We start from the raw sequence: 27,659 nt of genomic DNA, 5'->3' as shown, positions 1-27,659 counted from the left end.
TTTTTTTAAAATGTGAATGAAGTGAAAATTCTTCGTTTCATCTTACAACACTGCATATTGAAAAATAACTATGACTGCATACAAGTGGTTTTTGGGCAAGTTGAGCTGAGCTCTAATCAAACAGGCAAAAAAAAAAAAAGAAGAAAAAGGAATAAAGTTTAAGCCACAGGCCCACGTCAGTGCAGCTTTTATTTTGAATGTCTAAACCGGAAATTGTTGTTTTCTCGCTCTATCTGATCAAGGCCATCAGAGCCTACGTGCAGGCAGTCAGACAGGAGCGTTCCCTCGAGAAAGGAAGTTTCCTGATCCATTCAAAACTGGACGAGTCTTCATCCGGAGCCAGTGAGGGCGACGATGCTCCCGCTCAGCTTGTGTCTGGCCTTCCTCCTCCCGGCCCTGCTCGAGGCTCAGTATGAGAAGTACAGCTTCAGAAGTTTCCCGGAGAAGGACATCATGCCGCTGGACGCCGCGTACGGTTACGCACTGGAGCAGTACGCGGCGCAGAACTGGGCAGAGAGCATCAAGTTCCTGGAGCTTAGCCTGCGGCTCCACCGGCTGCTGCGGGACAGCCAGGCTTTCTGCGGCCGCAACTGCAGCACCGTCAGCCGGGACAACGATACCCTGTTCCCCGACAGCAGCCTCCGCGTCGTGCGTCACATTCTGCTGAGGGCTGCGTGTCTGAAAAAGTGCAAAGCGGACTTTCCGGTGTTTAACCTCGCGCACCCGAAGAGGGATTTATTGGAAACTTTCGAGAGCAGGAAACCGTACCGGTACATCCAGTACGCGTATTACCAGGTGAGGCTGCACACGCACACACACACACTCACACGGGGGAGGCCCGGAGTCCGGAGCGCAGCCTCGCACAGCTCACTCACCCCGCTGTGAATGCAGAAATCCGGCCTGTTAGCGGGGCTTAGCCTCCGGACCGCATCCTCAGTTCAAACACCACAAGATCATTCGTGGGAGTGTGAAACGGCCGCGAGCGGTCCTCAGACTTCGAGGCAGACGCCTGACGTCACCGAGAGGAAGTTTGTCGTCGGCCAAATGTGCTGAGAGGACCCCCCCGTTCCGCCCCCGCTTTGTTGAACCCTCCTGCTGTTAGTAGTTGAGCATGTGCCACGTCTCTTCCAGTGTTCCCCCCTGGAACAATCCCCTTATTCTTCTCTGACAAGGTGATGTGGCAGGAGAAGAAAGGCTTGGTAGTCCGATCCTGACTGTCCTTAAATGCCCTTTTAATAAAAAAAAAAGAAAGAAAGAAAGAAATTTCCAGTCAACAGCAACTAAAAGAACCATCAGCATCAAAAACCTTTTTTGGATTTCCTGACATGAGGGAAGGATCCAGATGTGTTCATGACACTCGGGTCTAGCTGATGCCACCGGTTCCGTTGCGGTTTTAGTCCAGATTAACAAGTGGAACACGTGGAAAAGGTGAAGCAGAGCTCTGGTTTAACAGCTGCTCCTGTCAACACAGCAGCTTCCATCCATCAGCAAGAATCAGCTTCAAGGGAAGAAGTAGAAAGTGAAGCTTTCAATGTCAGCGCTGGTCAGGTGTCTCCCGACTCACACCTGTGCCTCAGGGTGCAAAGAACAACACAACACCAGATAAACGATGCTCTTCTGTAGAGTTGGACCCCGAAATCAAGATGAGTCCAAACGGGCCGGCGTCAGAGAGCGGAAGTGTGTAAAACAGTGGCTCTTTGTTTGGTTGTGACAGAAGCAAAGGGAATAATTGTGACATGGAGAGAAGAGTTGGCAGCTGCCGTGCCAGCAGATGAGTTGGGGTTTTTAGTTTTGGTTTTTCAGGCGAAAAATTGTGGCAGTGGGGGGTCACCAGGTCAGTCAGCTGATCCTGCTCCGTGTGTGAGTGTGTGTGTGTGTGTGTGTGTGTGTGGGGGGGGGGGATTGCTCTCTGAGGTTCTCTGTAAAATATTGGGTCATTTTGCTGGTTTCATCCGGCGAATATTACACATGGATCAGCCGTTCTTAGCGCAACTTCCTGTGTAGGCTGCTGTTTTAGAGCCCTGAAGACGACTTGATCTCCTTCCTTTTGTGAGGTTTTTATTTTTCCTTTCATCAGCTCAACAATGTGGAGAAAGCGGTGGCGGCAGCTCACACCTTCCTGAAGAAGAACCCAAAGGATCCCTACCTGTCCAAGAACATGAACTACTACAAGACCCTGTTCGACGTGGAGGAATACCTCGTTGACCACGAGGAGCAGCCGTATGAAGTTGGTAGCTATATCAATCCGCGGCGAGGTAAGTCACGTGACTGACGCTCCAGCCAGCCTCTGTGACCATGTCTCTCTCTCTCTCTCTCTCTCTCTCTCTCTCTCTCTCTCGACACAGAGTGTGTTCCTCAAGAGTGTGATGCTCTACAACAACGGAGACTTCAGTAACAGTGCGCGGAACATGGAACAGGCCATCGTGCAGTACTTCGAGGTCTACGGTCTCTGTCTCGCCGGCTGCGAGGGTTCCTACGAGATCCTGGAGTACAAAGACTTCTACCCCACCCTGGCAGGTGAGCAGAGGGGCGCTTTTTTTTTTCCTTTTTTTTTTTTAGCTTCTGACCCCAGTAGAGGCCTGAATTGTCGAACTTGTAGTCCCACTCACAGTAGCAGAATGATCCTGCTTATGACCCCACTAGAGAACTGTTCCGCACCAAGTGGCTCCTGGACTGGATTCCATTAGAAATGAGGTACTAGAGTCACAGCGTAGACTGAGGAAGAAGGTGCCGGGGGTCAGGCGGGAGGAGCGACTGGGCCTCCATGACCTTGCCTGAAAATCTGCATCACTCCACCGGGTGGGTAAATGAAGTGTCCTCCTCCCTCAGATCTCTACACCGACGTGCTCAGGTGCAAGGTGAGATGCGAGGAGCTCCTCACCCCCAGCGTCGGAGGCTTCTTCGTGGAGAAGTTTGTCGCCACCATGTATCACTACCTCCAGTTTTCTTATTATAAATGTAAGAACGACCTCTAAAGCTCTTTATTTGGCACTCATATCATGTCTAGTGGTGAGATGCTTTCTGTTCTTTCTTCTTTTTTTTTATTATGTGGATGCTTCACAGTGAATGACGTGAAGAGCGCCGCGCCGTGTGTAGCCAGTTATTTGCTCTTTGACCCCAAAGACCAAGTGATGCTGCAGAACGTGGAGTACTATCGCTTCTACCGGGAGCAGTGGGGACTCAAGGAGACGGACTTCCAGCCTCGACCCGTGAGTGCCGCTTCCGTTGTCGCTCCGCCACCGAGCGAAGGGAAGGGACGGGTTGGTTCCAGGCCACCGAATATAGCAGCCAGTGGTCTTGGCGCGAACATTAACACAATCTCAGAGTGGTGATTATGCGTACTTGTTCCACCTCGGCATGGATTTGGATGGAACCATAAAACCTCTGGAACTGCTGAAGCTGCCTCGGTTTCAAGTAAATGTGGCACCTCGGTTTGCTTTAAGGCCCGAGAGCCACAGAGGCCCTTCACAATGCGAATTAAAAAAAAAAAAAAACCCAAAACCAAAACCCCGAGCCTACTTTTTGTTGTTTAGTGCAGCGCCGAGAAACTGGTGGAGGTTTGATGGTTGAACATGTGATGAGCTGAGCTCTGCTCCTCCAGGAGGCGCTGAGGTACTTCAACCAGACCACCAAGCAGAGGGACATGCTGGAGTTCACGCTCAACTACCTACAGACAGACGACGAGGTGGGTTGGAATTATCGCTGGCAAAAAAAAACAGCCTCATAAAACAGCGTTTGGACACCGGATAACTCGTCTGACTGTAAAACCTGTCGGGTTTTTTTCTTGTCTTTTTTTTTTTTTATTATTGTCTCCACTTTGTTGTTGTCTCCTGCTCGTTTACACGCCGTAATTCCTCCTGTTTGTGAAAGGAGGCGAACGCTGTCAGGAAATGGTGATTGCCCCCCCCCCAAAAAAAAAGACAGAAAAATCACACCAACAACAAAGAAATTAAAAGAATTCTTTTTTTTTGAACAGGAAGAAAACCAACAGGATAAAAACATTTTTTTCTCGGTGGTATAAAGGTGAATGGAAAGAATTGGCTCAACAAAAGAAGGTCGAAGAACCCAAAGTACCCACATTCCAAAGGAACATTTGTTTCCCTCTGGCCTCACAGATTTAATCTGACGAGGTTCCCAGACTTTGTGAGATTATCTCGTTGAACAGAAGACGCCGTCGTAGCGATGTGGCGGCAGAAGTCAACACAGACAGACAAAACAAGATCTCCTGTGTGGAGGGTAGAGGAGCGGAGTGTGCAGGCTGCTGTGGGGACGATGGAAGGGAGGAAGAGAAGATATGTGGAGGGGGGGGGGGGGGGCGTCCACCAGTAGAGTGTGGTATGTGGCTGGAAGGTGTTGGCCGCTGAGGCTGTGCCACATAAATTAAAGTGTAAGTGGGCCGTCCCACGTGGGCCTGGGAGGGGGGTGTGGTGGGGCAGATGGAGTTTATCCTGAATTACAGGCTCCACAATGACAGATTTATTGATGCAGAGTTAAAAGTAAGATATGCCTCGTTGTTTGACTCTGTGTGTTCAACTGCAGGACGTGGTAAGTCCAGAGGAAATGGCCTCGTCTCACTCGGAGCATCCGGACTCTGAGTTCGAGGGGATGGGGGACTACGAGGAGTCCTTCCTGGCCGAGTGGTGGCAGGAGCCCAAAACGAAGTGGGACACGGGAGAGGTTGCAGACTGACATGTTACTCCGCATCCCCGGAGAAGAACGCTTGGTCATCCAGCGCCGCTCCACCTCCCGCAGCTACACACCAAAGAATGTCGCCGTCAGAACTCCAGTCCCAGCGGTACTTAGCATGAAACAGAAACCCAAACACAAACAAGCCGAAGACGAGAAAGACGCTTTTATCATGTTGATGGGGACGACAGGGCGACGTGCTCTGCCTCGGCTGTCGTCAGCCTTTTAAAGCGGTTCTGTTTGCACAGGCCTGTAGTTCTCCTGAGGTACGTACCTGCTGGCGACACATCCGGGTTCCGACGTATTTAATGAAGCTGAATGACTCTGAATAAGGAAAGCGACCTTTGGATTTTCTCACATTGAACCATTTGTCGACCACTGATTTGGGTGTTGTTGAATCAGGCGTCAGCCACGGATGATTTGTTCAAAATTAAAATATTTTAATAGATTTTTGTTTGCATTGTTGTTGAATTGAAATTACCAGCTCATTTATTTGATAAAAATGTTAACTGACATTTTAGAGCTGTCCAATTAATCCTAAAACGTATGGAAACGGTCTTGATTACCTCGATTTAATCAAAGCTTCCCCCAGTTTGTGAGCTCATTAACTACTTTTCTCTGCATTATTTAAAGTAATTTATTTTGTTTACAAGAAATACAGCGTATTTTCTTCTTCTTCTTCTTTTTTTTGTTGCTTTTTTATGGTGAAACAAAAATGTGAAATTTGATATCAACTGTTTGAAGTAACCAGTAAACGGCCGTGAGTAGCACATGAGTTCAACTTAAGTCACATTTCCCAGAAGCTGCAGCTGATTGATACCTACTGATTCAGGTAAATGTTCGTCATCATGATGCTGTGCTGGAGTCGCATCGAAAATATTTTAGTTAATTTAAATGTGATTTTTTTTTGTTTGTTTGTTTGTTGTCCCCTTTTGACTTAAATAATTGTCATCAGTCTGTTTTAGAAGCCTGAAACTAAAGTGTTTCCATCCATTAAAACAATGAAATACAGAGACAGGAAGGCGGAAAGATGTGAGCGTCTACGTTTCGTGTTTTAGTATTTTATTTTCCTTCATTTCAATCCATCTGCAAGCCATAGTTCATTATTCTTTTTTTTTTTTTTTAAATCTCAATTCAAAAAAAAGTTAGTGTCTAAAAATACGGGGTAAGATGCTTCTCCCCCCCCCCCCACTAAACTTGAAAATGTTCAACAGATTGTATTTGATACCAGCTCTGTACGTATTGTAATAAGAACAATAGTGCATCTGCCGTAGTGCAAAGCTCAAACCAACCAACCGACCTGACCTCACACACGCACACATGATCAGACTCAACCCGCCTTAGAGCTCCTCTGTCTCATTTACAGCGAGTCTCCGGGCTGTGGCGTCCAGCCGGGACTCGGGGCTATCGACAAATGTACAAAATATTAATTCAAGACATTTCTGTGACGGCTGGAATGATCCAGAAGAGACGAGTGGACAGCCTTGACCACAGGAGAGATTTGCAGATGCAAGTCATGTCAAGGAACTGATAGCTATGTTTGCTGCAACAGATAAAACTCATTATTTTAAATAATTTTCCATACGGTGCATTTAACATTCAGTATATCTTGCACATATTTACATATGAGTGTGCATATAGTTGGCAAGTGCTCATTTTTTCTGTAGATACATGACATAAAAATGGCAGGATTCTTCTTTAGCGTGCCGCATGTTTACGGTGTCATGGCAGCAGCCGGAACAGATCGTAGACAGTGGCGATGCCCTGGAGGCAAAACCTGCCTCTCCGGTGATAGGAGGACACAAATAAAGCTTAGCGGAAGTTCGGCTGGGAAGAACATCTTCATGCTTCTCCATCTCTTTTCCGTTTCAGTCCAGATTTAACCTAATCCACCTCGCTTCCATCCAGTGTCGCGCGACCCAGCCGTCCATGGAACTCCTTAGACGTCCATCTCCACATCCAGATCTTCATCTTCGGTTCGTCCTTCCTTCATCACCACTAATGTCTCTACCCTCATAAAAATAGCGACGACGGGGTGAAATGAACTGATGCCGTAAGCCCGTAGTCGATGAAATCTCTCCTGGTTAAACTGCCTCTAACACGAATAGAAACACACACACACACATTCTGTCTTGTGAAAAATATCTGGCATCCAAACATTCACCCCTGAACAAACACGCACACATTTAACCTCCTAAAAACTTTGGGCCCCCGAAAAGTGGTGAACACAGACAGATTTTTGTGGAATGTATGTTGTGAGAACACATAGTTACGGTCTTCTGCTGCTTCAAAGCTGTTGTGTTATGTTTTTTTTTTTTTTTTTAAATAATCCCCAAAACCAAATCGCCTCACTTCCGTTATTGTACCTGAAAACTTGTAGTCGGGCAGGTAAGATGCTTCAAGTTAAAAGAACAAATATCCGTCAGATCTTTCGCGAATGCTTCTTTAGTCTCTCTTCAGCCTATCTTTGGAAAACATGCTCACAAGAGTAGGTTCCTTTTTTATGCTGCCGAACTGTAGTTCTTAAGATTTGTGTCCATTGCCCAGTCTTGCAGGAACTGTGCCTGAGGTCCTTTTTAAGCGAGAAATTCAGTTCCTTTTCAGCACATTTCAGCATCGTCAGAGTCCATCAGATGGCCAGTCGGTGCCGGTCCAGCATGGAACTGTGCAGGTTGGCAGGCATGGAAAGACATGTCGGATTGGTCCGCTGTTGATATGTTCTTTATCAGACTGTTGATGTGAAGAAAGGAGGTTCAGAGACACCGAGACACATTCTTCGACAAGCCGGACCGGAGGACCACACTGGCGTCTCCAGGCAGACACAATCATCAGTGGCCTGCAGCCACAGCAAAGTGATTTGGCTGGTATGGTGAGAGGAGCTCCGCTGGGCAGGAGGACAGACACACGGACCGGAGAGAGGAGGGAAAGACAATCGGAAGAGGTTTTGGAGAGATTTGGGACAGGAGTGGAAGACTTTTTTTTGTTTTTTGTTCCTTTCCTCTCCGATGTGGAAACAACACAGTGCAAGGAAGAAGACAGGACACAGAGACCCAGGGACGAGCAGACATCTTATCCTCCTCCAGATCTGAAAGAGGGGTGTAAAAAAAAGACGGTTAAAGGAACAGGTCAACCCTAAAAGGATTGTTGACCAGGAGAGAGTCCCCCTCCTCCACTTAGCTTAGCGCAATGAATGGAAGTGGATGGGAAGGGTAGCATTCCCCGACAAAAGCTGTCAAGTACTCAGTCTTTGCCTGCATTAACATAACTAAAGACCTGCATAACACTGAACGTGAGCTACGTTCAAACCATTGTATTTCTAGCATCGCTTCCAAGGTCAGAACCACTTTTCTGACCGCGTGGGCTCGCTGATTTCACGCAGCACCTGAAAGCTCCTCTGTAACTTCAGCCAAGACTTCAAAAAAGTTTAACCGTTGACTAGAAGGGTGAATGCTAATCATGGCTGAGAGGAACAGACAATGTTCTGATACTTTTGATGAAGGTATGCTAACACTTCCCTTTGAGCTAAGCGAACTGGTATCTGTTGGCCTGAGCTTCCCGATGCACTCAATAGGAGAGAAGGGGATCCATCCTCCTATTTGGCTTGACGCCAAATGAAAGTCAGCGTTTTCCTAAATACTGGCACACGTGCAGACAACCGGAAATGATGAAATGAGAAAAACTTTTATGGTCGTTTCAGAGGTTTGGGGAACGGTGATGATTAGTTGTGCTTACTTAAATGTGATGACGCACTCAAGGACGAGGAGTGAGATGAGAGTAAAGCCACAGTGACGGGGTTACGTGATGCTCTGTGAGTGAGTCGATGGGGGGGGGGGGGGTGGATGGAGGAGTTGGTGGCCACTCCATTAACAGCACATCACATAGACAAATAATTAGAAATGCAAAGTTGTACCTTCCTCTTCGAATGTTTCTGCATCCAACAAGCACACGAGAGAAAGGAGAAAATGTCAGGGCATTAAAGTGACAGTTAAAAACGAAGCCACAACATTTTACAGGAAGTTACAAAAGGGATCATCCTGCATTTGGTCTAAAATACCAAGGAAGAACACATAATCAGTCCTAGAACCTTCACTGACAGGCTTCTGTTTGACATGTGAATTTAAATCTGGATGAATATTCAAATCATGTCAGAAACATCCAACAACAACAACAAAAAAAAAGTCTTTCATCCATTATTCAGGTACCTTTCCTCTCCAAAACATTTCCTGCCAGATTGCAGTAATGACACCACATGCAGCGGGGTCATGACCCCCCCAACCCGCTCAGGTCCATCCGGTCTGAGTTGGATGGGTGGGGCGGGGGCACGAGAGAAACTATGAAACCCACAGCCTCTGCCAGAGGTCCGACTAGGACACGTCCTCATGCACACATGCGCCGACACAAACCTCTGACCTAAAAGGATTGTTGACAACTTGAAAGATGAATAAAATGTGCGTCTTTTTTTTTTTTTTTTTTTTTTTAAATCCATAGGCCTTTTATCAGCCATGATAGCAGTCGCGGAAGTAGTAGTCAGACTCGACTTGAGTACCAACAAAGTGGTGCAAAAAAAATACATATAATACTCAAGTAAAGTACTGGTTCGGACTCGTATAGAATTATGTATGATTTCATTACTACCTTCACCAAGGAGGCGATGGAATGACTGCCATGTAATTGAATATTAGCAGGATTTCCACCAAATTTGGTCAGGAGGTGGAACACTGGCCAAGGTACAACACATTAAAATTATGTGAAGAACCATCAAACCCCCCCCCCCCTTTTTTTTTTTTTTTTTTACAATGGGATTTGCTAAGGTCTTAAGTCTTTGGGTGTCAGGCTGTCAGACGGATTCTTCGGTGGGGGTCTGTGGTCCGGTTGCTCTCTAGTTCCATTCATATCAGTGCGTAAAAATAACTCTTTAAACTAAATTCATATGCTGGGGTTTTCATCAGATCAGATCAGTTGTGACATGATGGTTCTGATACAAAAACTGTTTCCAGGTTTTGTATTTTTTCCTCGGATCTTTAATTTCTGGTGACACATGGGAAAAGTCAAATATTTATTGAAATAAAACAATGTAAAAATTGAACATTTAGTAACCATTAGACCTCTATAATGTGACCCTGACAACAAAATATATTAGACCAAAAAGCCTGGAAACCACTAATTCAGTCTTGGAGAGGTTGGGAGCCCAAATTCCTCTGTCTAGACCAGGGGTGGGCAACCATGTGCCATGGAGGGCCGTGTGTATGCAGGTTTTCCTTCCAACCAAACACTTCAACAGCTGATTCCACTGATTAACACTCTTCTGTGGCTGAAGGTGTGTTAATCAGTCACGGCCATGGCACATGGTTGCCCAACCCTGGTCTAGACGATATGGCGTCGTCAGATGGGGTTCCAGATCAATCTCAAAATCTAACTGATTGTTTTTCATCCAAAGTTCTATCATCCTGCCAGTATTTCACCCAAGTGTCCTTTGAGTAATCCTGCAAACAGCTACACCAGCACCAGTCATCGCCTCACTCCTTGGTGTGATGCGTTGGCCTTTACAAGCCTGTCATAAGCCTAATCATATTCAAAGTAACTTAAGTTGTCTAATAATGTAGAGTGGAAAGTATCATGTTTGTGTTCAGCAGAGGGGAAGTATAAAATAGAACTTCTCTCTCTACTGTGCACGGATCTCATCAGACGTAGCGGCAGCAGTCATTTTAGGTCAGAGTGGATTTGGTGAACAAGAGCGAGCATGCACAGGTGGAACGGTGCAGGGGATGCACGTCAGCGAATGCGTTTGGGCCTCAGGCCTCGCCTAAAGGAGGAGAACAGAGAATGAAAAGGGTATTTCTTTTATCTACTATAACGGGGGGGGGGGGACTGCACATAGGAGGAAACTCCGTACGTGGCACCAGTTCTAGTGGACTTGAGAGACGTGCTGCTGCAGCGGGTCCTGGCAGACTCAGCCTAGCGGCAGCGAGGGAGGGAAAGAAAAGGATGGAGCGCTGCGTCGATTTTTTTTTTTTTTTTGGAGTCTAACGCCAAAGGCAGTTCAAGCATTAGCACATTTCAGCTCCCTAATTCCCCGCCCCGGGTTGGGTGATGAGTTATTTCTGAAGGGTGAGAGTGGAAGGGGGTGGGTGGGGGGGGGGGGGGGTCCTTTGGGTAGAAGCAGACAGGTACACAAAGGCATGCCAGAACTCTTACTTAAATCCCCATCCTGTTCCCCCTAGGACTATAGCTGCCAGGAGAATAGCACCTGCGATGGACCCTATTATGATATTGGTGCCACTGGGACCTGCGCAGAGGAAGGAGGAGGGGGGGAGGAAGGGTGCGGAGGAGGAGGAAGAGGAGGAGGAGGGGTAGAAACAAAACAACACCACTAAAAAAACACACGTCAGAGGACAGCATCAACACTGTACATCAACGACATCTACTAGAGAGAGAGAGAAAGAGACAGAGGCAGCTACCTGCAGACAGAGAGAAAGAGAGAGAGAGAGATGAAGGGATAGAAGGACACCAGCACGTGGGGGTGGAGGTGGGAGGTGGGAGTATGGGCGGGTGAACGAGGGAGGTCAGGGAGACAACAGTTACAAAAAAAAAACAAAAACAAAGGAGAGAGAGTGTTTTATTACTTTGTTCTCATTGCCCTCTCCTGCTCTTTCAGCTGGACACCCTCTTGCTCAGGGTAGCTTTGGCTTTTTTGGCCCTATGAGAGCAGCTGCTCAATTGCTCTGTGTCATTGGCAGACTGCAAGAAAATAAGGAAGACACTTGAAGATGGCAGTGCCTGCAAGACATACACCACACACACACGCACACACACATACGCGCGCACACACACACACACACACACACACACACACTAACATACACATGCACATATGCGCTAATGAGTAAAAGTGTCTCAACACACACCCACGCAACATAGAAAGCAAGACGTGTCAGGAAGGAAGGCCTAAATATTGATGTTAAACTTTCTCACAATAGTCAGGTGATCTATTCTTGGTGTTTGAGGACAGGATGCAGTGCTTTGCTTCGGTACATAGAGAAGCTACAATGACGATGACTAGAGACTATGAGGGGGATATGAGAGGCGGACAGAGAGAGAGACTCCGGCAGTGTAACAGGCGCTATGGACCTTTCTTCTCAGGACCCGTGGGGACCGTGGGCTCGGGGATGGGATCAAAAACGCTGCAGTCCTTCCCTGTGTAGTTAATGTCACAGATGCACTTCACCTCATTACTGCAGGTCTGAGAGAGAGAGAGAGAGAGAGAGAGAGAGAGAGAGAGAGAGAGAGAGAGAGAGAGACATCAAGTTAAATACTAAGAGAAAGGCTGGGGTAAAAGCCATCCGTGTGTCCAGCTTTCACACCCAGACCGCTTCGGAGAGGACAGGGGGAGCGTTTCCCTGCTCAGCCCGGTTCATTTGAGCATATCTGAACACAGCAAATCCGCTCTGATGCGGAACAAAACAAGCAGGATCGCCAAGAAGGGGTGGTCTTGGCTGGCTTCCTATCGAACCCTGGTGCGGTTGGTTTGAGTTATTTAAAGGAAACTGGCCAAATATAGGAAGTGAACCAAAAAAACAACAACACTGATTTCATTGACTCACACAGAGGGAGAGGGGGGGCAGGTGAGATTTTTTTTTGAGCTGCTCAGGCAAAAGTGGATTAAAACACTGCGTTGTAGTTGTAGATGACACCAGAGTTCCAACAGTGGACAGCAAAGTCATGGGTGCGATTGTGGGTTTTGGGGGTCACAGGAGAGCAGGCTGAGAACACGACGGACATTTAAATGCGGTCAGAAAGTTAAAAGGCTCCAACCGAAGTGACCCCTGTGGTTCAAAGCCGACCGGCGGTCAAAGTTAGACCGTGTTACAAGTGCAAGGTCATTCGAGACGTGACTGTGGAGGTCAGGCGGCCTCATCTGACCACATGACTTTTGTTTACGATACTTGGTGCCATTGGCAAAGTGACAGTGTGAAAGTAAACCAGACCAAATTAAAAACACTGATTTGCAACAACTTCTCCCCTGAGCCACACCGAGTCCTCCAAACTAAAACCTGGTTGCTGTTGGAATGGAAGTTACTCAACTCCAAATCGTGAACGCGCATCAGTTGCACAGTGAAAACATGCACATATAAACTAGCACGTAACTAACGGCAACCACCAACAGGCCCTCTATTGTTGGCACTTGGATTTGGACTGTCTGGACTGTGAATCGACACATTTGTGCTGGGAATCATCACAGGGATATCTGCAGGAGAGCTGATCACAGTGACATCCTCTGACGTGCCTCTGCAGCAGAAAATCCTCAGGAATGTGGCATTTTATGTTGAATAATCTCTCCGGAGCAGCACACTGGGACCAGTCTCCCGATCACGAATCATCTCTGTCAGCCAGGAACCAGCTAGTGACCGTTATTAGAGCAGCATTAAAGTAGTTCAGTGTTAATCAGGAATCTCCGAAAAGCAGAAAATGCATCCAGGCTTTAAATTGGGACTCAGATAGACTTGAAAGACAAGAAACAGAATCATGTTTCCTGCTAAATATGAAAGAGTTTTGTACCCCGTGGTCAGAACAGATGCGTCCTAAGTTGGATCCTGCACAGGAGCTGAGGTTGAAGGCCGCCACAGGGAGGCAGCGTCGCTCCAAACACATCATGTTGGGACCACAAGGAGTGCCGTCCTCCACGTAGCCCAGGTCTGAGCCGTCCTCCAGCAGAGCATGGCCTCCTCTGCACACAGGCAGGTGCCAGAATCAGACTTCACTCATTCATACTCATACAGACCTCAGATCAGATCAGGTGTCCCACTCACCGGCAGTCCAGGTACTTGTTCTGGTGGTAGAGGGTGAAGCTGGTCACTTCCCCCTGGAGGTCTCCAAACTTTGGCTTCATTGTTATGTTGGCACAGAACAGGAAGCCGCACAAAACATCCCTGAACAAAAAAAAACGACAACAGAAGAGAGAAAAGGGCATAAAACTCGGACCCACAATCAATTTTCTGTGCTTTGTTTCGTCGTCAGCGTGTCAGATCAGGTTAAAATGGCTTCCTTGTAAACAAGAATTGACTGAGTTCAGAATCACTCTGAGTTCAGGAAGTGACATACCTACTACACAATCAGAGCTAAAAGTCAATAAAAGGAATAAATAAATATAAATATATATATATATATATAAATATACATATATATATACACAGTATACAATTCAATTTAATAGAGTTCTTTTTTGAAAACATGAATAAAAGTCTAGAGAAACAATGTCATCACTTTTTTGAGGATTCACTTAAGACAAAACCTTTTCCCTTCAGAAGGTCTGTGTTCGCAAATATTAAAGCCAGTCGCAGCTTTAATCTTCCGTAGAAATGTTACAGTTTAACAAAATGCACCGGAGACACAATAGAGCTGTTAGGATTTTAGCGGAACATTGGAAAGGATGAGGGTGACTCACGGCTTGTTGCACTGCAGCCAGCCCTGGCCGTCAGGACCTGGACCGCAGTTGCCTTTCTCCGTCCCCTCTGCATTCAGCTTGTCATAACAAAACCTGTCTGCTGAGTCTGGGAGAGTAAACAAACGACAGTGTCACCAATAAAGCGGAAAGAAGAAGCCATGTAGCAGCCGTACTACACACGAGAACAAATACTCACTATAGCCCCAGAGACTCCTGCACTGTCCGTCACGAGTCCTGCATCGTCCGCTGTAACAGCGGCCCTGAAGGGACAAGAGCGCGGTAATAAAGCCAACCAGCAGGGACGCTTCGGAGGAGAAAAAGCAGCGCGTGCACCGGCTCTTACCTGGCTGTTCTCACACATGTAGCCGTCCAGCTTATGGACATTATGAGGACACTGTAAACAAAGACAAGCGCGTGAAGACACAGTCACTGTACCTCAGCTGCTGCTGACATCACAGCGAGCCATCAGAGCTACCTGGCTGGAGTCTCCGGTGCAGGTCTCTGGGATGTCACAGTCGGTCACAGCCTCTCGACACACCACACCCCTCCGCTCATACTGGGACAGCAAATAACCACGTCAGCATTTTTGTTTCCATTGTCAAATGATCTATTTCATTCCCTGTCTTTTATCAATATTGCACTGTTTTTCATTTTTTACAGATTCTATTAATAATATATACTCTTTAATAACCTATTTTTCATGTGGAGTGATTAATATCTTTTATTACTTTTTATGTTTTGTATTGTCTTTCATTAATTTTTTCCTATCTTAATGACGTATGTACTTGTGTTTTTGTTGTTCAAGTTCCAACATCCTGCCTTCAGTTTGGAAGCACTTGTTTTGAAGGTGCTTTATAGAAAATAAAAAGTTGAATTGATGTCAACTCACCTTGCAGCTGCTGCAGCAGAGTCCGTTGCTGCACATGGCATCGTGGGTAAGCGTGCATTTCTTACAGCAGGCTCCTCCACTGCGAGCACACTCCTGCGGCCACACACACACAACGACAAGCTCAGACGCAACATGGCGGCGCTACCCATCTGCAGCAGCTTCAGTCTTGAACAGAGGTATAAAAAAAGGGTACCCACCACCTGGGATCCGCAGTCGCACTCTTCCCCGGGCTCCACAAAGCCGTTCCCACACTCCGGAGGGTCCAACAGCTGAGGGAGAGAGAAATATATGTGTCTTTATATAAATGAGAGGCAGATGGATGAGAGATGAAACACAGGAAATTGTTGGCTGGAGTTGGAGATTTATTTAAAGAGGAAACAAAGATTAGAGTGCAGGGAAACTGAGTAGCACTCACACAGAAGCAGCAGTTGAAAATAGAAAGCACTTCAAAATGCATTCTAATGGAGAAGCTAATTGATTAACCTATGAATATTCATTCTCTGGGGTGACTCCTCTTTACATCCTACATCCCAACGTGGCCCTCACCTTGTTGGGCTTGTTGAAGAGGCAGCTACCGCCCCCCTGGAGCAAGAACTGGATGTACTCGTCTACACTGCATCGAGAGAACTTTCTGGGCAGATAGTATCTGTATTAACACACACACACACACACACACACACACACACACACACACACACACACACACACACAGAATTGAAACAAAGACAGGCCAAAACAATAACAAAAAAGGAGCATAATTCCTTTCTGTAGCCAGTGAGAAATGCCAGATCCACTGTGGGTGTTGTGCCATCTCGTTGCAATCTGACAGAAATGTAACCATCTGTAGTAAGATGCTACTCAAATGCATAATAGAAATCTGTATTCCTCCATCTGCTACAAAAAAGCCAAATTACTGGTGTAGTAAATGCTTTTAATTCACATTTGTAATTCTGTCATAGTGGATCACCTGCTTGGCTCATTGCGCTGAAGTCAAAGCATCTCTGTGTTACAGGTGTTTAATCGTCTAATTGAGGGAAATGAACGGAACAAATTGCAGCTCAGAGTCTGACAATCCTGCTGTTCAATCACGTCAACAAACAGAAGAATGTGTTTGTTTGTTTTTTTCCTTTTCACAGTGACATGGATGTTTACCCTGTGTCTTCCATGATGCAGCCCAGCCAGGTGTCCGGGCACTTGCAGTCTCCTGGGAGGAAGCATGTGGAGCAGAAGGAGGAGGAGGAGGATAAATCACGGGAAAAAATACTTGCCGATCAACATTTACAGCCTGTGATGCAGATTTATGACGGACAGGGAGGCAGGAGATTGATGATGTCTGTCCTGGCGGTACCTCTCGCTCACATCAGCGGCGGTGGTATGAGACCTATTGAGTGTGTGTGCTGAGCTCTCGTCCTGGCATTGAAAAATGGACCTAAAGGCTTTCTGACATTAATCACACAGCCTCATTGTTCACTGGCAGCAACTCTCTAACCACCACGCCATCCTTCTTGGATGCAGGTGACTAATCACCTGATGGAGAAGTGTAATTACAGAATAGAACTGCTGGATGTGGGTAACAATACTAGCGCCCCCCCACCCCACCCCACCCATGTGCCATGCTTTACAAGTCTATTCTGCTCAATTCTTGGGTTGCATCTTCCTCTCCGCTTCCTTCTGAGTCCCACCTGCAGAGTTCCGTGCGTTGTTCCACCTCATCCCGATGTTCTGACCAAGACTCTGGCACAAAGTTATGGCCATAGCACCGACGTTCCCAAACTGCAACACATGAGTTTCATTACCATATTTGACAGACTTCGTTCATTCAGTCAGAGTTAAATGATCGTACTTGATGCCTTGTTTAAACCCGCACAAGAAGTTTACACCGAACACAAAAACGACCCTTTTCATCAACTTCTGCTTAAGAATCAATCAATAACCACACAGCCTGGTGATGGGGCCTTTTGTTACGCAGAGTATTTGACTTTAATCCTCCACTGCAATATTTCTGGAACATACTCAGGTGTAGTATTTTAACTGCCTTCAGGTAAATTCAGATCAAGGTTCATGTCCAACGCAGATTTCCTCACCTCGTTGATACCACCTCCCCTTGCGGGGGAGCACACTCCTCCTGTGTAGGCTGTCCCGCTGCGGCTGCTCTGAAACGTACGCCCTCTAGGGGTGCACAGGAGAGACGCCACCATTTAGCCTCAGTTACATTCAAAACATTTTTTCTGCAGACAGTTTTGTAGTCGTCTTACGAGAAAAGATGGACAACGTCACTCTGCTCTCTGATGTTGTCCTTCCTGTACTTCATGAAGTTCTGCAGCGTTATCAGTGGGTCTTCCACAACTGGCATCATATTTTTTGAGGTCCAGGTCTCCATGGCGATCAGCACGATCCTCGTGTTCAGTTGCTCCTTGTAGATCTGCAGACCAAATATGTCCTTCAGTCTGCAGCTACGTGACATCTTTGTTGTGAACATCGTGTGCATGTAGATCTGTACGCTAGCAGGGTTGAATCATTTCCAAAAAATGGGATTGCAAACACACACACACACACACTTCTTGACAGGTGGTGTGTCTATGCAGAGTTTAGATGAAGGAGGATTATAATCCAACAAACAGAGCTCATACCGCATCTGCCATGTTGACCACCGCTTTGGCAAAGTTCTTTGTTTGGCTGCCGGAGCGACGCAGCTGTACAATCTGTGGAGAGAAAAAGACACACAGATGGTATAAGAGATGGATGACACACACACACACACACACACACACACACACACACACACACACACACTTTTAACACTTTATCTTCTTTGCCTACAGTTCTCAGCTTAAATATTGTTTCTTATTTCCGAAAATGAATATTTGTTGTCACACTGCTAAAAAATCATCAAGTGCTGAATCAGTCCAGCTCTTATTAGAAAGATGGAGGACGTCGCTGCAGAACGAACAGCGGGGAACAACAGCACCTGAGCACCAAAGCTACAGAACTCTTCCTATGGAACAGAGGATCATGTTCTCCAACTGATAAAAGAAGAAAAAAACTTTCAGTTTCTTGTGTACAGAATCTCTCGAAGATACGAATGATGTGATTCTGTAAATATCTTTTCTCTTTCTTGTTACTGGATTCACTGAATCTACTAAATTTCAGGATTTCTTCTCGCAACCAAAAGTAGAAGCATTTATGATTTTTAACACCGCTTGTTGTTTGATTGTTTTGATTGGATGGTACCGGCGCCAACTCACCATGTCATTGTCGTTGACCACCATCAGCTCGATATATTTGGTCTCGGTCTGAACAGAGGGCCTGCGAACGAACCGCTTGGATCTCCTCAGCCCCCCCGACGCTTGCTGCTCCCCGGTTTGGTCCAGTCTGTCGTCATCACCATCGTCTCCTCTGCTGTCCTCAGAACAGTCTGAACACACAGAGGAGCAGAGCTGCAGGTGCTTAACTCCCGTTAGCTGCAGAGGAATTATCTAAAGTGCAGCCCAAACAGTTCCCAATCAAACGAGTCGTGAGTGTAGTTGTCACCCAGCCTGGGACACTTGAGATGATTATGTGCCATTCATTACTGTCATGATCCAACCTGAACTTATCAGTGTCTGTGTTGACTCGTGTTGTTACTTCCTGCTCTTTTCCTGCAATCAAATGATGTTTGCTCCATTAGGCTTACTTCCCGGAACCACTAGGTGGCACTATGACTACAATCAATGACTTGAATTCAGACTGTAGATGTCCTCAGGCTGGGACTCCCCTAAAACCTTCTGACCAAAATTGAGATGGATCTGGTCCAGCTACTAGGAGGAGTGCAACTGAAACACACTGACTAGTCTCTTAGTCAATTGTGCTTTCATACCTGAGCAGTGGGGGGAAAATCTGATGTCAGGCATCCTGCGGATTAAGTGAGCGCCGTTATCCTGTGATAGAGCAGAGCCACGTCAGACCTCACAGCACCAGCATTGGAATCTGCAACTACCGGCTGCCTGGACTAGTTTACCTTACTGCTGCTCCCGTTGTGAACAGGCTCAATCCCATAAGAGAAGACGCCGTCGGAGAACATGCCGCTGTGGACAAAGAAGAGGACGATGGAAAATGGAAATAAGAAGACATAAATAAATACCGAACTGGCATATGATGCCAAAAATAATCTGTCAGTCTTACCACAGGCCGTGGCAGGTGGAGAGAGCCACCCAGGACTCAGGTAAACCTCTTAACCTTCCCTGGTAGTAGCAGTGCTCCCCTCCCTGCAGACACAGCGCTGTTTTATGAAACAACCACTAGTGACACACTTCATCTTTGCAGGCTCGTGTTCATACTTCACTGGTTGGATCGTGATAGTTCAACTCAGAGGAAAAACCTCTCAGCGTCTCCCCTCTCCTACTTCCCTCCTATGGCCTTTGCGGCAGTTTGTGACCTACTTGTGTCCGGTACTCTTCCCCTCTCTACTCTGCTCCCCTGACTATCGAGGTGGAAATAGCTGCTGCATAAGGATCTCTTCAATAAATCAACACTCGTGTTGCCCACACTGTTAGATCTGAGACATCAACATTGAATAATGTGTTGTTAAATAGCTCTTAGTAGGATCTATGTGCAACGTTCCCTGCCTCTTCATCAGGCAGTCAGTTACACGGTTGTTGATGAACTATTTCAAAGGGGTTTATATCATTGGGGAAGGTTTGGGAACCGCTGCGTTCCAGGACCAGCACCTCAGACCAAAACAAGGCCAAATCTTCTCGCTTCCTTCATGTTGGTCGTGCAGAGATACAGTTACACTCCTTCCTGAATCCCAGCGGCAAGATTTTTTGAACAAGGTAAGGCTACTCGCTCTACAAAGTGACTTAATTACCAACATAGCACTGAATTTTCGGCCCAAATGTGGCCCACATCTGATCTAAAACTATTCTTTGTACAGCAGTGACTCTGGGTAAACTGTGGCTGCCTGAAATGAGCCATAAGTCCACAACATGTGGCCCACATCTGGCTGAAGTCATGACATATGGGCGACACATATTATTTGTATTCATCACAGGGACTCACCTGCACCACATGGACTGGACCAGCGATCAGAACAAAAACACACGGAGAAATTGAGACATTGTTTTCTGTTCAGACTGATGTGAGTGCACTCTGACCTCAGCTCAGAGAAGAAAGCAGACTTTGAAATCATGTTCTCCATCTCTCATAGAGACTGATAGACAGACTAAGATAAATCGTAATGTCCACAACACTCAAATGTGCACTGTGACCTTGTGAAAAGGTCAGTGACAATGAACCACCAGGTAACGTGACAACCACTGGTTCCCCTGGAGTTAAATGGCGTCACAGCCTCGCCATCAACAGCTTGGTGCTTTGCATGAAAATGAAACCACCTGAATAACAAAGATCTGTCTGGTGACGTGCTGCCTTGAACGCATCACGCCTCCAAAGTCCTGCAGCATCAGAGGCATCATGTGAGGTCTCCATCCAGTGGAGCGACAATCTGGCCTGATCGCAGGACTCCACCCTCGGCCCTGCAAGCCTCCTCTTCCCTCCTGCCAGTCCGGCCACAAACATATTGTCTATAAAACCCCAAAATGACCCCTCCCACTGCCAAAGCTCATTTCACTTTACTGGAATTTTACTCCTCCTCCTCCTCCTCCTCCTCCTCCTCTCTTGCTTGCTCTTCTCTTCGCTCCCTCTCACTCTTCTTTCATTCTCTTCTCTGCCAAGAACTTAATGACGCTGCCGAGCTAACTGGTTGCTATGGAAACAGGCTGGTGATTGGTCAAAGGGAGAGTTTGGGAGGACTGGCGGATGCTTGGGGGGTGGGGTTGGGGGGGCAGTGAGTGGCACACTTGTACCAAAAAAATATTAGCATCCCTCGTGGCTAGCAGAATGCAGTGACATTCCTCTGGTCTGTCTGACAAGCAAAGCACACGTCATGTTGAATGCCAAGGCTCTCATCCTTCTCCCGTCATCCCAAGACGATTCTCCCTCAGAGCTCGTGGTTTTTACACCACAGGCATCCAGAGCCTCTTCGTCTTGACTGAAAGGCCACGGCATAGACGCATGAACATCTGACAGGCGAAACCCACGTATGTACAGAGCTGTAGCACACAAAGTCATAACGGCAGCCTGGCTCCGAAGCAGAGCAAACACTTTCCAAAAATAGATAAAAGAGCAAGATCAAACTGTTCCAACTTCAATAATACATGACAACATTACACACATTTGCCTTAAAAGACAAAGACAAAAGGGATTCTAAAATGAGGGTTTTAATTCGACACATGAGATGATTTTAAAATAGTAATGTAACATTATGTTGCGTTAGGCACTAGAGAAAATTAAAGCGGTGTCTGTGAATCACTCACTATACAGTCCACTAGTGAGCTGGACCTTCTATAGTAGTAGTTCGCGAGCGATGCTCACTCATGTCATCGTGTAAAGTGCTGGGAAACAGAAAAAAATGGCACATGGATGAGAGGAGAAGGTGGGTGGCATTTTATCAGACAACATTTGGAAAGACTACAAGAGCTGCGCTATTAAATTATTCACCCACATTCACGTTAGCACATGGCTAAGCGGACGTAACCGTCATAGCAGCTGGATTAAGCGTCTGGTGCTCTGGCCGTAGAGCACGCTCAGTACGAACCCTCCCAGCAGCGTGGGAATGTCACCATAAACTCAATCTAATGGGAAATGCAGAGAGAGGTTTACCTGCCGGCTATGAGTTTTATGAGCATCGTGAGACCTCGTTTTGCAAGGGCTTGATACAAGGGATGTTCATTTATATGGGAATATTATGCACTACAGCTTTAATTTGGGGAAATTAGCTCAGGATAACGTATTTACTATTAAATTATATGGCTGCTAAATTTGCTGCTGCTGCCGCCGCCCAAGGCTGCTCCTCTGAATTATGCAGCGATGACGGATTAAAAGGTGCAGGGAGGATCTGTGTAGTGTCCAAATGTGTTATTTTCATTTTGCAACTCCTAGAGGTGAGTAGAGAGGAGAGAACAGGGGAGGGATTTTGGACCCAAAATAAGTCATGTGACAAATAAACTGTATTCTACAGCCCACAGGGGATCTTGCGTCAATCACTAAATGCTGCACTGCCACTCTGGTCATCTCATTGAAAGCTGCTTGCCTGTGCCAATCATGACATTCAATATTTCATCCACACCCACAAAAAAAAATAAATCTTACCACGGACTCAGAGGGACTGCCATCCTGGTTAAAGTGCCGTTCCACATATTCTGAAGAAAGGAGGTGACTGCGAAGAGAGTAGAGACACATATTACCTCAGTTGTCCTAGAATCAAGATGTGCTCTTTCCAGAAAATGTGCTGTTAATAAATTCAGTGGCGCCTCATACACATTAAGCAGTGTGTGTCTGTGTGCCACTTAGGTATTCCCCATCTTGTCATGTGGCCGAGCGCTTCGATGCTAATGTGAACAGCTGCAGTGATTAAGAGCACCTACTGACACAGGCGTGAGGATGTGGGGCAGTGATACTAACTGGTTTAGCTCCAGGTCCAGAGTGAAGGTGAGTCCAAAGGCTTCCACCTGGAAAGAGCTCTGAGCCACATGGACACGCTGGAAGAAAACGGAACAGATTGGTTTGCTGATCGATCAAAATGAAAGAAAACAATTCTAGTTAAGTGTGCCACTCTGTAGAAGCCAAGGAGAGATTTTGAAAGACTGCCATGAATAATTCATCCGAATCAATAGTGTGAATGCTCTAAAAGCATCTCAGCAGCTGAAATATTATGATTGATAAAGTCTTCATTGGCTGGTGGGCACGACTGCAGAGAGCTACGGCCAGTTAAGAGCGAGACTGAAGGTTGGTGATGGAGATGGATGAAGAAGGGGTTGACAGAAGGAGGGGAGGAGGAGGAGGAGAAAACTTGGTACATTCAACTGTGCCAATGTCCCCTCATGGACATGGACAGCTGCCAGAGCTGAGGAGGTGAGAGGACAGCAGGGCCAGAAGAGAGAGGGAGCTGTACTGCAGACTAAACAGTGCGTCTCCCCAGCAGCTCGGACTGTGCCAGCATGGCTTCGATCTCAGTCTGGAGGAACCAGGTTGCAGTGAATCACTGGGCTTTTACGGTAGGACGCGTCACTGCCGTGGAATTATCCCTCATACTGCCGAAGTGGCGAGGTGTCCATCAGTGTCTGAGCATCGACCAAGGTGGTATTTGTGTTCTGATTATTAAAGCTTCTCTGACCTCTGCGGCTCATTTGCTCTGGTCTGAATCAGTCGGTGGGTCTGTCAGTTTGGGGCGTTTCCCTCTTTGTCTGGTTTATTTTTCACACACACTGGAAAAAAAAAAATCCATGCGAGTCAAAATTCGTCACTACAACCCGTGTAAGGTGGTGACGCAACTACAAGTTGGTTTGCCAATAAATCCAGAACAAGAGGAATGTGAGAATGTTTATTGATCAGATGTACATAAAGGACGAAGCTCCTGTGTTTGCATAATTCTGTTGGACTTTTGCATATATCTTCCAAAAAGGGCTTGGACTGGGGGGTCTGATGAGTAACCAGCTAGCCGGGACAGTCAATCAACAGCTGGCCTTCAGATAAAAGTGAATGAAGTCCCTAAAAAGCAGATGTGTCTGGGGCAGCACCAGGACAGGAAGAGGGTGCTGGGGTCTGGACTGGTGCATCTTGCTCCTACTTGCTAGCGTTTGCGTGTTCTGCCACGTCCCAAAATGCAAAGCGCACCTGGCAACAGGGGCTTTAACTCCCACCTGCGTTTGTAGGCAACTTCATCGACCCACTGTGTAACTTCATGTTGCAGATCTTATCGACATATAAAGGATGTTAGGATGTGAGTGAACGATCATTCAAATGAAGTAATTATTCAAACATTAAGCAATCATCCTGATAGTTACTGCATCTCATATAACATGGCGGGATTCATTCATCTGCCATTGCAGTATAATTACCGACGTATAAAAACCTCGATGCAGAATCTGCCTTGACATCTTAAACGTTGATTAAAATGTGCAGTTACTGCCAAGACATCAGCAGCATTCACTTTCTAACCTGAGTCGACCCACACAGCAACAGATAACATGAAATAATCAAACCCGCAAGGCAAAAATGCTGCCTCATCTCAATTCAGCATGATGTAAAAGAAAAAGAAGAGGGAAAAAACTCAGCGCATCCTCTGCTGCTTCTAAATATATCACGTCCCCGATCCCACGGTCCTTTAATATTTTAGAAAACAAAACACTGCAGGTCTAGACAGGTTGAGCACAGATTGGTGACCGTGTCCACTTGGACTTGTTTGCAAATATTTTTTAGCGACACTTTTATTTCAGGTGGATCTCTTTCACCGGGACGTCATTCACCTCAGCTGCAGTGCTGGAACAAGTGGCTGGCGTGTGTTGAGGAGCTAAATGTCCTCGCTCGTACCGGTTCTATGAGCTACATCATATCAGTGAGACGGAGAGAAGAACGGGGATGTGGAGCGCTCAAGACTTGTGGGCCGTGCAGCACTTCTCACACAGTCCTGGTTCATAATTAATGGGGACACACTTCAACACACCACTGAATAATGAAGAAGCCTCAGCACGGCAGCGATGATCGGACGTGATGCTTGAATATTTCAGGAGAGGCAAAGCTTTGTCATGTGGCAATGAGGGCCCCTACAATCACGCACACAAACGTTTAAGCAGCTCTTTATGCTTGCTCAGCACGCAAAGCAGGTCAGGGCGTCCAGAACTTGTTGCCAGATGTTACAACAGGAACTAGAAAGCACCCAAAGTGCGAGTAACTCCACCGAGGAAGAGGTTCGGCCCCTGGCCCGCGCTCGTGAGGCCGGTGAAACCTGATAGTGTTTGGAATTTACATACGCTGCTGTGTAAACCCCTTTTCTTCCAAACGGCAGTGCTGGGGCCCCCCAGTGTTGGTAGGCAACACAAAAGACCACTTTACTGGACCCACAAACTTCCTGTATCCCTGAGGTGGCACAGGGAGCACAATTACCATCACATGAGGACAACAAAGAGTAATTTTGATGTAAATCAAATATACTCTCCCTGAAGTCAACTTACAACCAAGTATCAAAATTGTCCGCCTCGCCACGGTGACTTCATGAAAGGAAAACTCACAGTTCTCACATGGACCCATCGGGATTTTCTTAGGGGATATATGACCAGACCTGAGACATATCTGGCCGACTCAGGAGGAGTCCATCAAAGAATTAAAAAAACTCTTTGATTTTCTCTTGCAACCAGGGGGCGCTATGACTTATCAGCTCCAAGTTTGAGGAAAATCAGCCTCAAAGCTTTTGCCTAAACCTGCTTCCAGTCAAACTCCATCCAACTGTGACCTCCGTGGTGAGAAAACGGGAGGTGAAACAACCTGTCTGTCTTGGTTGGGTCCTCCTGCTGTAACCTCACTGTCACTGAGATCTTTCAGAGGGATTTTCATTGCCTAACTGGGTCAAAATCACACGGGGTAAAGAACGCTGTGAGACACCACCCTGCACTGTCATCCCTGTGCAGCTGGGGCCGCAGGAGCAGCAGACAGCTGAGCACTGCACCGACGGAAGAAACCAGGCTCTGTTCAGTAGAACAACAGCCTGCCTTGGTGCTGTCACACCCATAGGTGCCACACAGACTGGCTGCAAATCCACCGTCAATTTAACACAGGATTTTAATTGTTGACAAGCATATTAAGCAGCTGGTATTCAATTAATAGAGGATACTCTACTTGAGAGGACCTGGAGCCGTCCTCACACTGTCCATCTGGGATACTCTCTGTTTAATCAGATTACAGTGAGATTAATCTACCCCTCATTTTACTGGGAGATTCCTAAAGGGCCCCTGAGTAACTCCGGGCCCCACTTTTGATAACTCATTTCATCTTTCACGAGTGATCCGCTGTAAAAAATACAACCAAAGTTAGGATTATGAAACTTTCAAAGGGTTGGATTATCCTCAGTCACTACTAACCGAGGCGTCCGCGGTGTTGTTCTTCACCCTGGTATCCAAGAGGTTGTGAGCCATTTCCTCCTCCGACTCAATCTGCTGCACCAGCCGCTTGGGATAGGTGACCTCGGTCGCCGGGTCCCCGCCGTCTGGACGCCCAGTTGAGGTAAACCAGTCCCAGATGTCTCCATTCTGCACTGAGCTCCTGTCCACACCTGCGCGTTCAAAACAGAACAAGACTGTCAAGCCCTCGGTGGGGCGGGGACACACCTGAGCCTGACATTTGGGGAGCCAAAGAAGAAGATGGCAGTTGTTACCTGAACAAGCCATGCAGAGTGAGCAGTGCCATTTTCATGATCAGTTTGGTGGATATCAGTGGGGTTTTTAGGGTTTGTCACACACATAAACTACATCATCTGGATTTATAATCCAACACCCGGTCAAAAAACTCTGTGTTGCTGTCTGACAAGTTAGTGAGTTCAAATCTTTATTGGGTAAAACCTGGCAGGGGACGGTTATGTGCACCAGGCGATGGGTGCTGCGGTGGGAATGTGTTGATGCAGCAAATCTACCGCATCGCAGGGTGCTTTCAGGCCATTAGGCTGCTTGGCACCGAGATCCCGCTACAATAAAAATCGCTGCCTCAAGCCGGGGGGTTACAAAAGTGCTGGAGCAAGTAGAAAAAATGCGGATGCAAAGGAAACGAAAAGGGTGCTCCCGCTCTTTATCCACCCCCACCCCCCTTCTCTCTCTAGTCTCCTCTTACCTGAGACCGCAAGCCTCTCGCCCACTGCAGCAAAGACCATGAAGCACCACACCGCCAGCATGATCTTCACATATTCCCCCGGATTACAACATCGAGGGCGGTCGAGAATGTCACGAACGGAGGAGAGGAAGGAGACCACAAACCGCACGGCGCAAGTGATGGCGAGGATCCGAAGTGAATCTGCTAAACATCTGATGATGCGCGTCCTTTCATCTCCTGCTCTCTCTCTCTCTCTCTCTCTCTCTCTCTCGCGCTCTCTCACCACCGGCCAACGCAGAACACTGGGATTTGCATGTTAGGATGATGAAAAAAATGAATCATAGCATCGGTTTGTGGAGAGGATCGATACAGGCCGGGAGGCTGATCGGTGAGTGCGCACCGCGGGTGCATTTGTCCGCAGGGCTGCGCGGGTGCGTATGGACGACGATATATGTGTATGTATGTATGTGTGTGTGTGTGTGTGTGTGTGTGTGTGTGTGTGTGTATGCGGAATCGGAGGATGAGAGAGCGGAGAGAAATGCGTTGGGTCTGCGGTGAGGAGGACACGTGGGACGCTGGTACCCGCCCTCAGTCCCACCTCTCGTTGCCATGCAGCTCCGCGCAAGGATGGATGCGACAGCGCGGCTGTAGAAGCTGCTGCTCGGCGGGAGAGGAGCAGGAACTGCCGGGGAGGAGGCGGGGGGGGGGGGGCTTTCTCCTTATGTTGCCATTCATGTTTTACATCTTAATATCATCACAGTCATTTTGACGCAGAAAAATATGACGCCAGTCTTAAAATGAGAAGTGCAATTCCTCCTAGGAGGGATTGAGGCCAGATTTCCTGATTATTATAACTGTGTTAGGGATTGTGGCTTCACCTGTAGCAGGTGTGTCAGACAACCCCCAACTCTCACCATCTCTAATTCAAGGTTCGAGTGTTTTTAGTGGTAAAGGCTGCTTCCAGGGTGTCCA

At 47.0% G+C, this 27,659-nt stretch overlaps 2 protein-coding genes across 3 annotated transcripts; one reads left to right on the top strand and one right to left on the bottom strand.

Annotated features, from left to right (window-relative positions):
- Positions 1 to 237: 237 nt before the first annotated feature.
- On the top strand, positions 238 to 5,824 carry p3h4 (prolyl 3-hydroxylase family member 4 (inactive)). Its single transcript, XM_086185715.1, has 7 exons — positions 238 to 795; positions 2,078 to 2,227; positions 2,346 to 2,517; positions 2,830 to 2,958; positions 3,064 to 3,209; positions 3,602 to 3,685; positions 4,540 to 5,824. Exons 1-7 carry the CDS (start codon positions 355 to 357, stop codon positions 4,687 to 4,689), a joined length of 1,272 nt encoding a protein of 423 aa, XP_086041841.1. The 5' UTR covers positions 238 to 354; the 3' UTR covers positions 4,690 to 5,824.
- A 1,722-nt stretch (positions 5,825 to 7,546) lies between these two features.
- Positions 7,547 to 27,194, bottom strand: LOC147244790 (disintegrin and metalloproteinase domain-containing protein 11-like). Of its 2 annotated transcripts, XM_086185712.1 has the most exons (26): positions 26,709 to 27,191; positions 25,967 to 26,157; positions 22,515 to 22,591; positions 22,203 to 22,269; positions 19,179 to 19,261; positions 19,015 to 19,081; positions 18,874 to 18,934; positions 18,263 to 18,432; positions 17,648 to 17,719; positions 17,273 to 17,439; positions 17,102 to 17,186; positions 16,700 to 16,790; positions 16,170 to 16,221; positions 15,564 to 15,663; positions 15,215 to 15,286; positions 15,018 to 15,110; positions 14,604 to 14,684; positions 14,472 to 14,522; positions 14,325 to 14,388; positions 14,129 to 14,234; positions 13,494 to 13,613; positions 13,243 to 13,411; positions 11,815 to 11,926; positions 10,882 to 10,972; positions 8,597 to 8,614; positions 7,547 to 7,771 (listed from the first exon to the last, which is right to left on the bottom strand). In XM_086185712.1, exons 1-26 carry the CDS (start codon positions 26,767 to 26,769, stop codon positions 7,756 to 7,758), a joined length of 2,337 nt encoding a protein of 778 aa, XP_086041838.1. In that variant the 5' UTR covers positions 26,770 to 27,191; the 3' UTR covers positions 7,547 to 7,755. The 2 variants fall into 2 exon arrangements, with proteins under 2 accessions (XP_086041838.1, XP_086041839.1); XM_086185713.1 differs by lacking the exons at positions 7,547 to 7,771; positions 8,597 to 8,614; positions 10,882 to 10,972 and adding an exon at positions 10,985 to 11,424 and having other exon boundaries at positions 26,709 to 27,194.
- Between the last annotated feature and the right edge of the window lie 465 nt (positions 27,195 to 27,659).

Source organism: Aulostomus chinensis, chromosome 18 (genome assembly GCF_037954235.1).
Source record: "Aulostomus chinensis isolate RoL2024-O1b breed Wild chromosome 18, RoL_Achi_v1.0, whole genome shotgun sequence".
In the NCBI taxonomy this organism is placed as follows: Eukaryota; Metazoa; Chordata; class Actinopteri; order Syngnathiformes; family Aulostomidae; genus Aulostomus; species Aulostomus chinensis.
Note: the sequence above shows the minus strand (reverse complement) of the source record. Positions and strands in the feature narration are given on the sequence as shown.

Bases quoted from the DNA above. Each gene is read 5' to 3' on its own strand.
- p3h4 (XM_086185715.1), top strand. From the start codon at position 355: ATGCTCCCGCTCAGCTTGTGTCTGGCCTTCCTCCTCCCGGCCCTGCTC. The intron at 2,959-3,063 runs GTAAGAACGACC...GATGCTTCACAG, and splicing joins CCAGTTTTCTTATTATAAAT to TGAATGACGTGAAGAGCGCC. The intron at 3,686-4,539 runs GTGGGTTGGAAT...GTTCAACTGCAG, and splicing joins ACCTACAGACAGACGACGAG to GACGTGGTAAGTCCAGAGGA.
- LOC147244790 (XM_086185712.1), bottom strand. From the start codon at position 26,769: ATGCTGGCGGTGTGGTGCTTCATGGTCTTTGCTGCAGTGGGCGAGAGG. The intron at 19,262-22,202 runs GTAAGATTTATT...CTGTGTCTGCAG, and splicing joins GCAGTCCCTCTGAGTCCGTG to GGAGGGGAGCACTGCTACTA. The intron at 17,720-18,262 runs GTGAGTTGGCGC...TTCTCTCCACAG, and splicing joins TGGTCAACGACAATGACATG to ATTGTACAGCTGCGTCGCTC.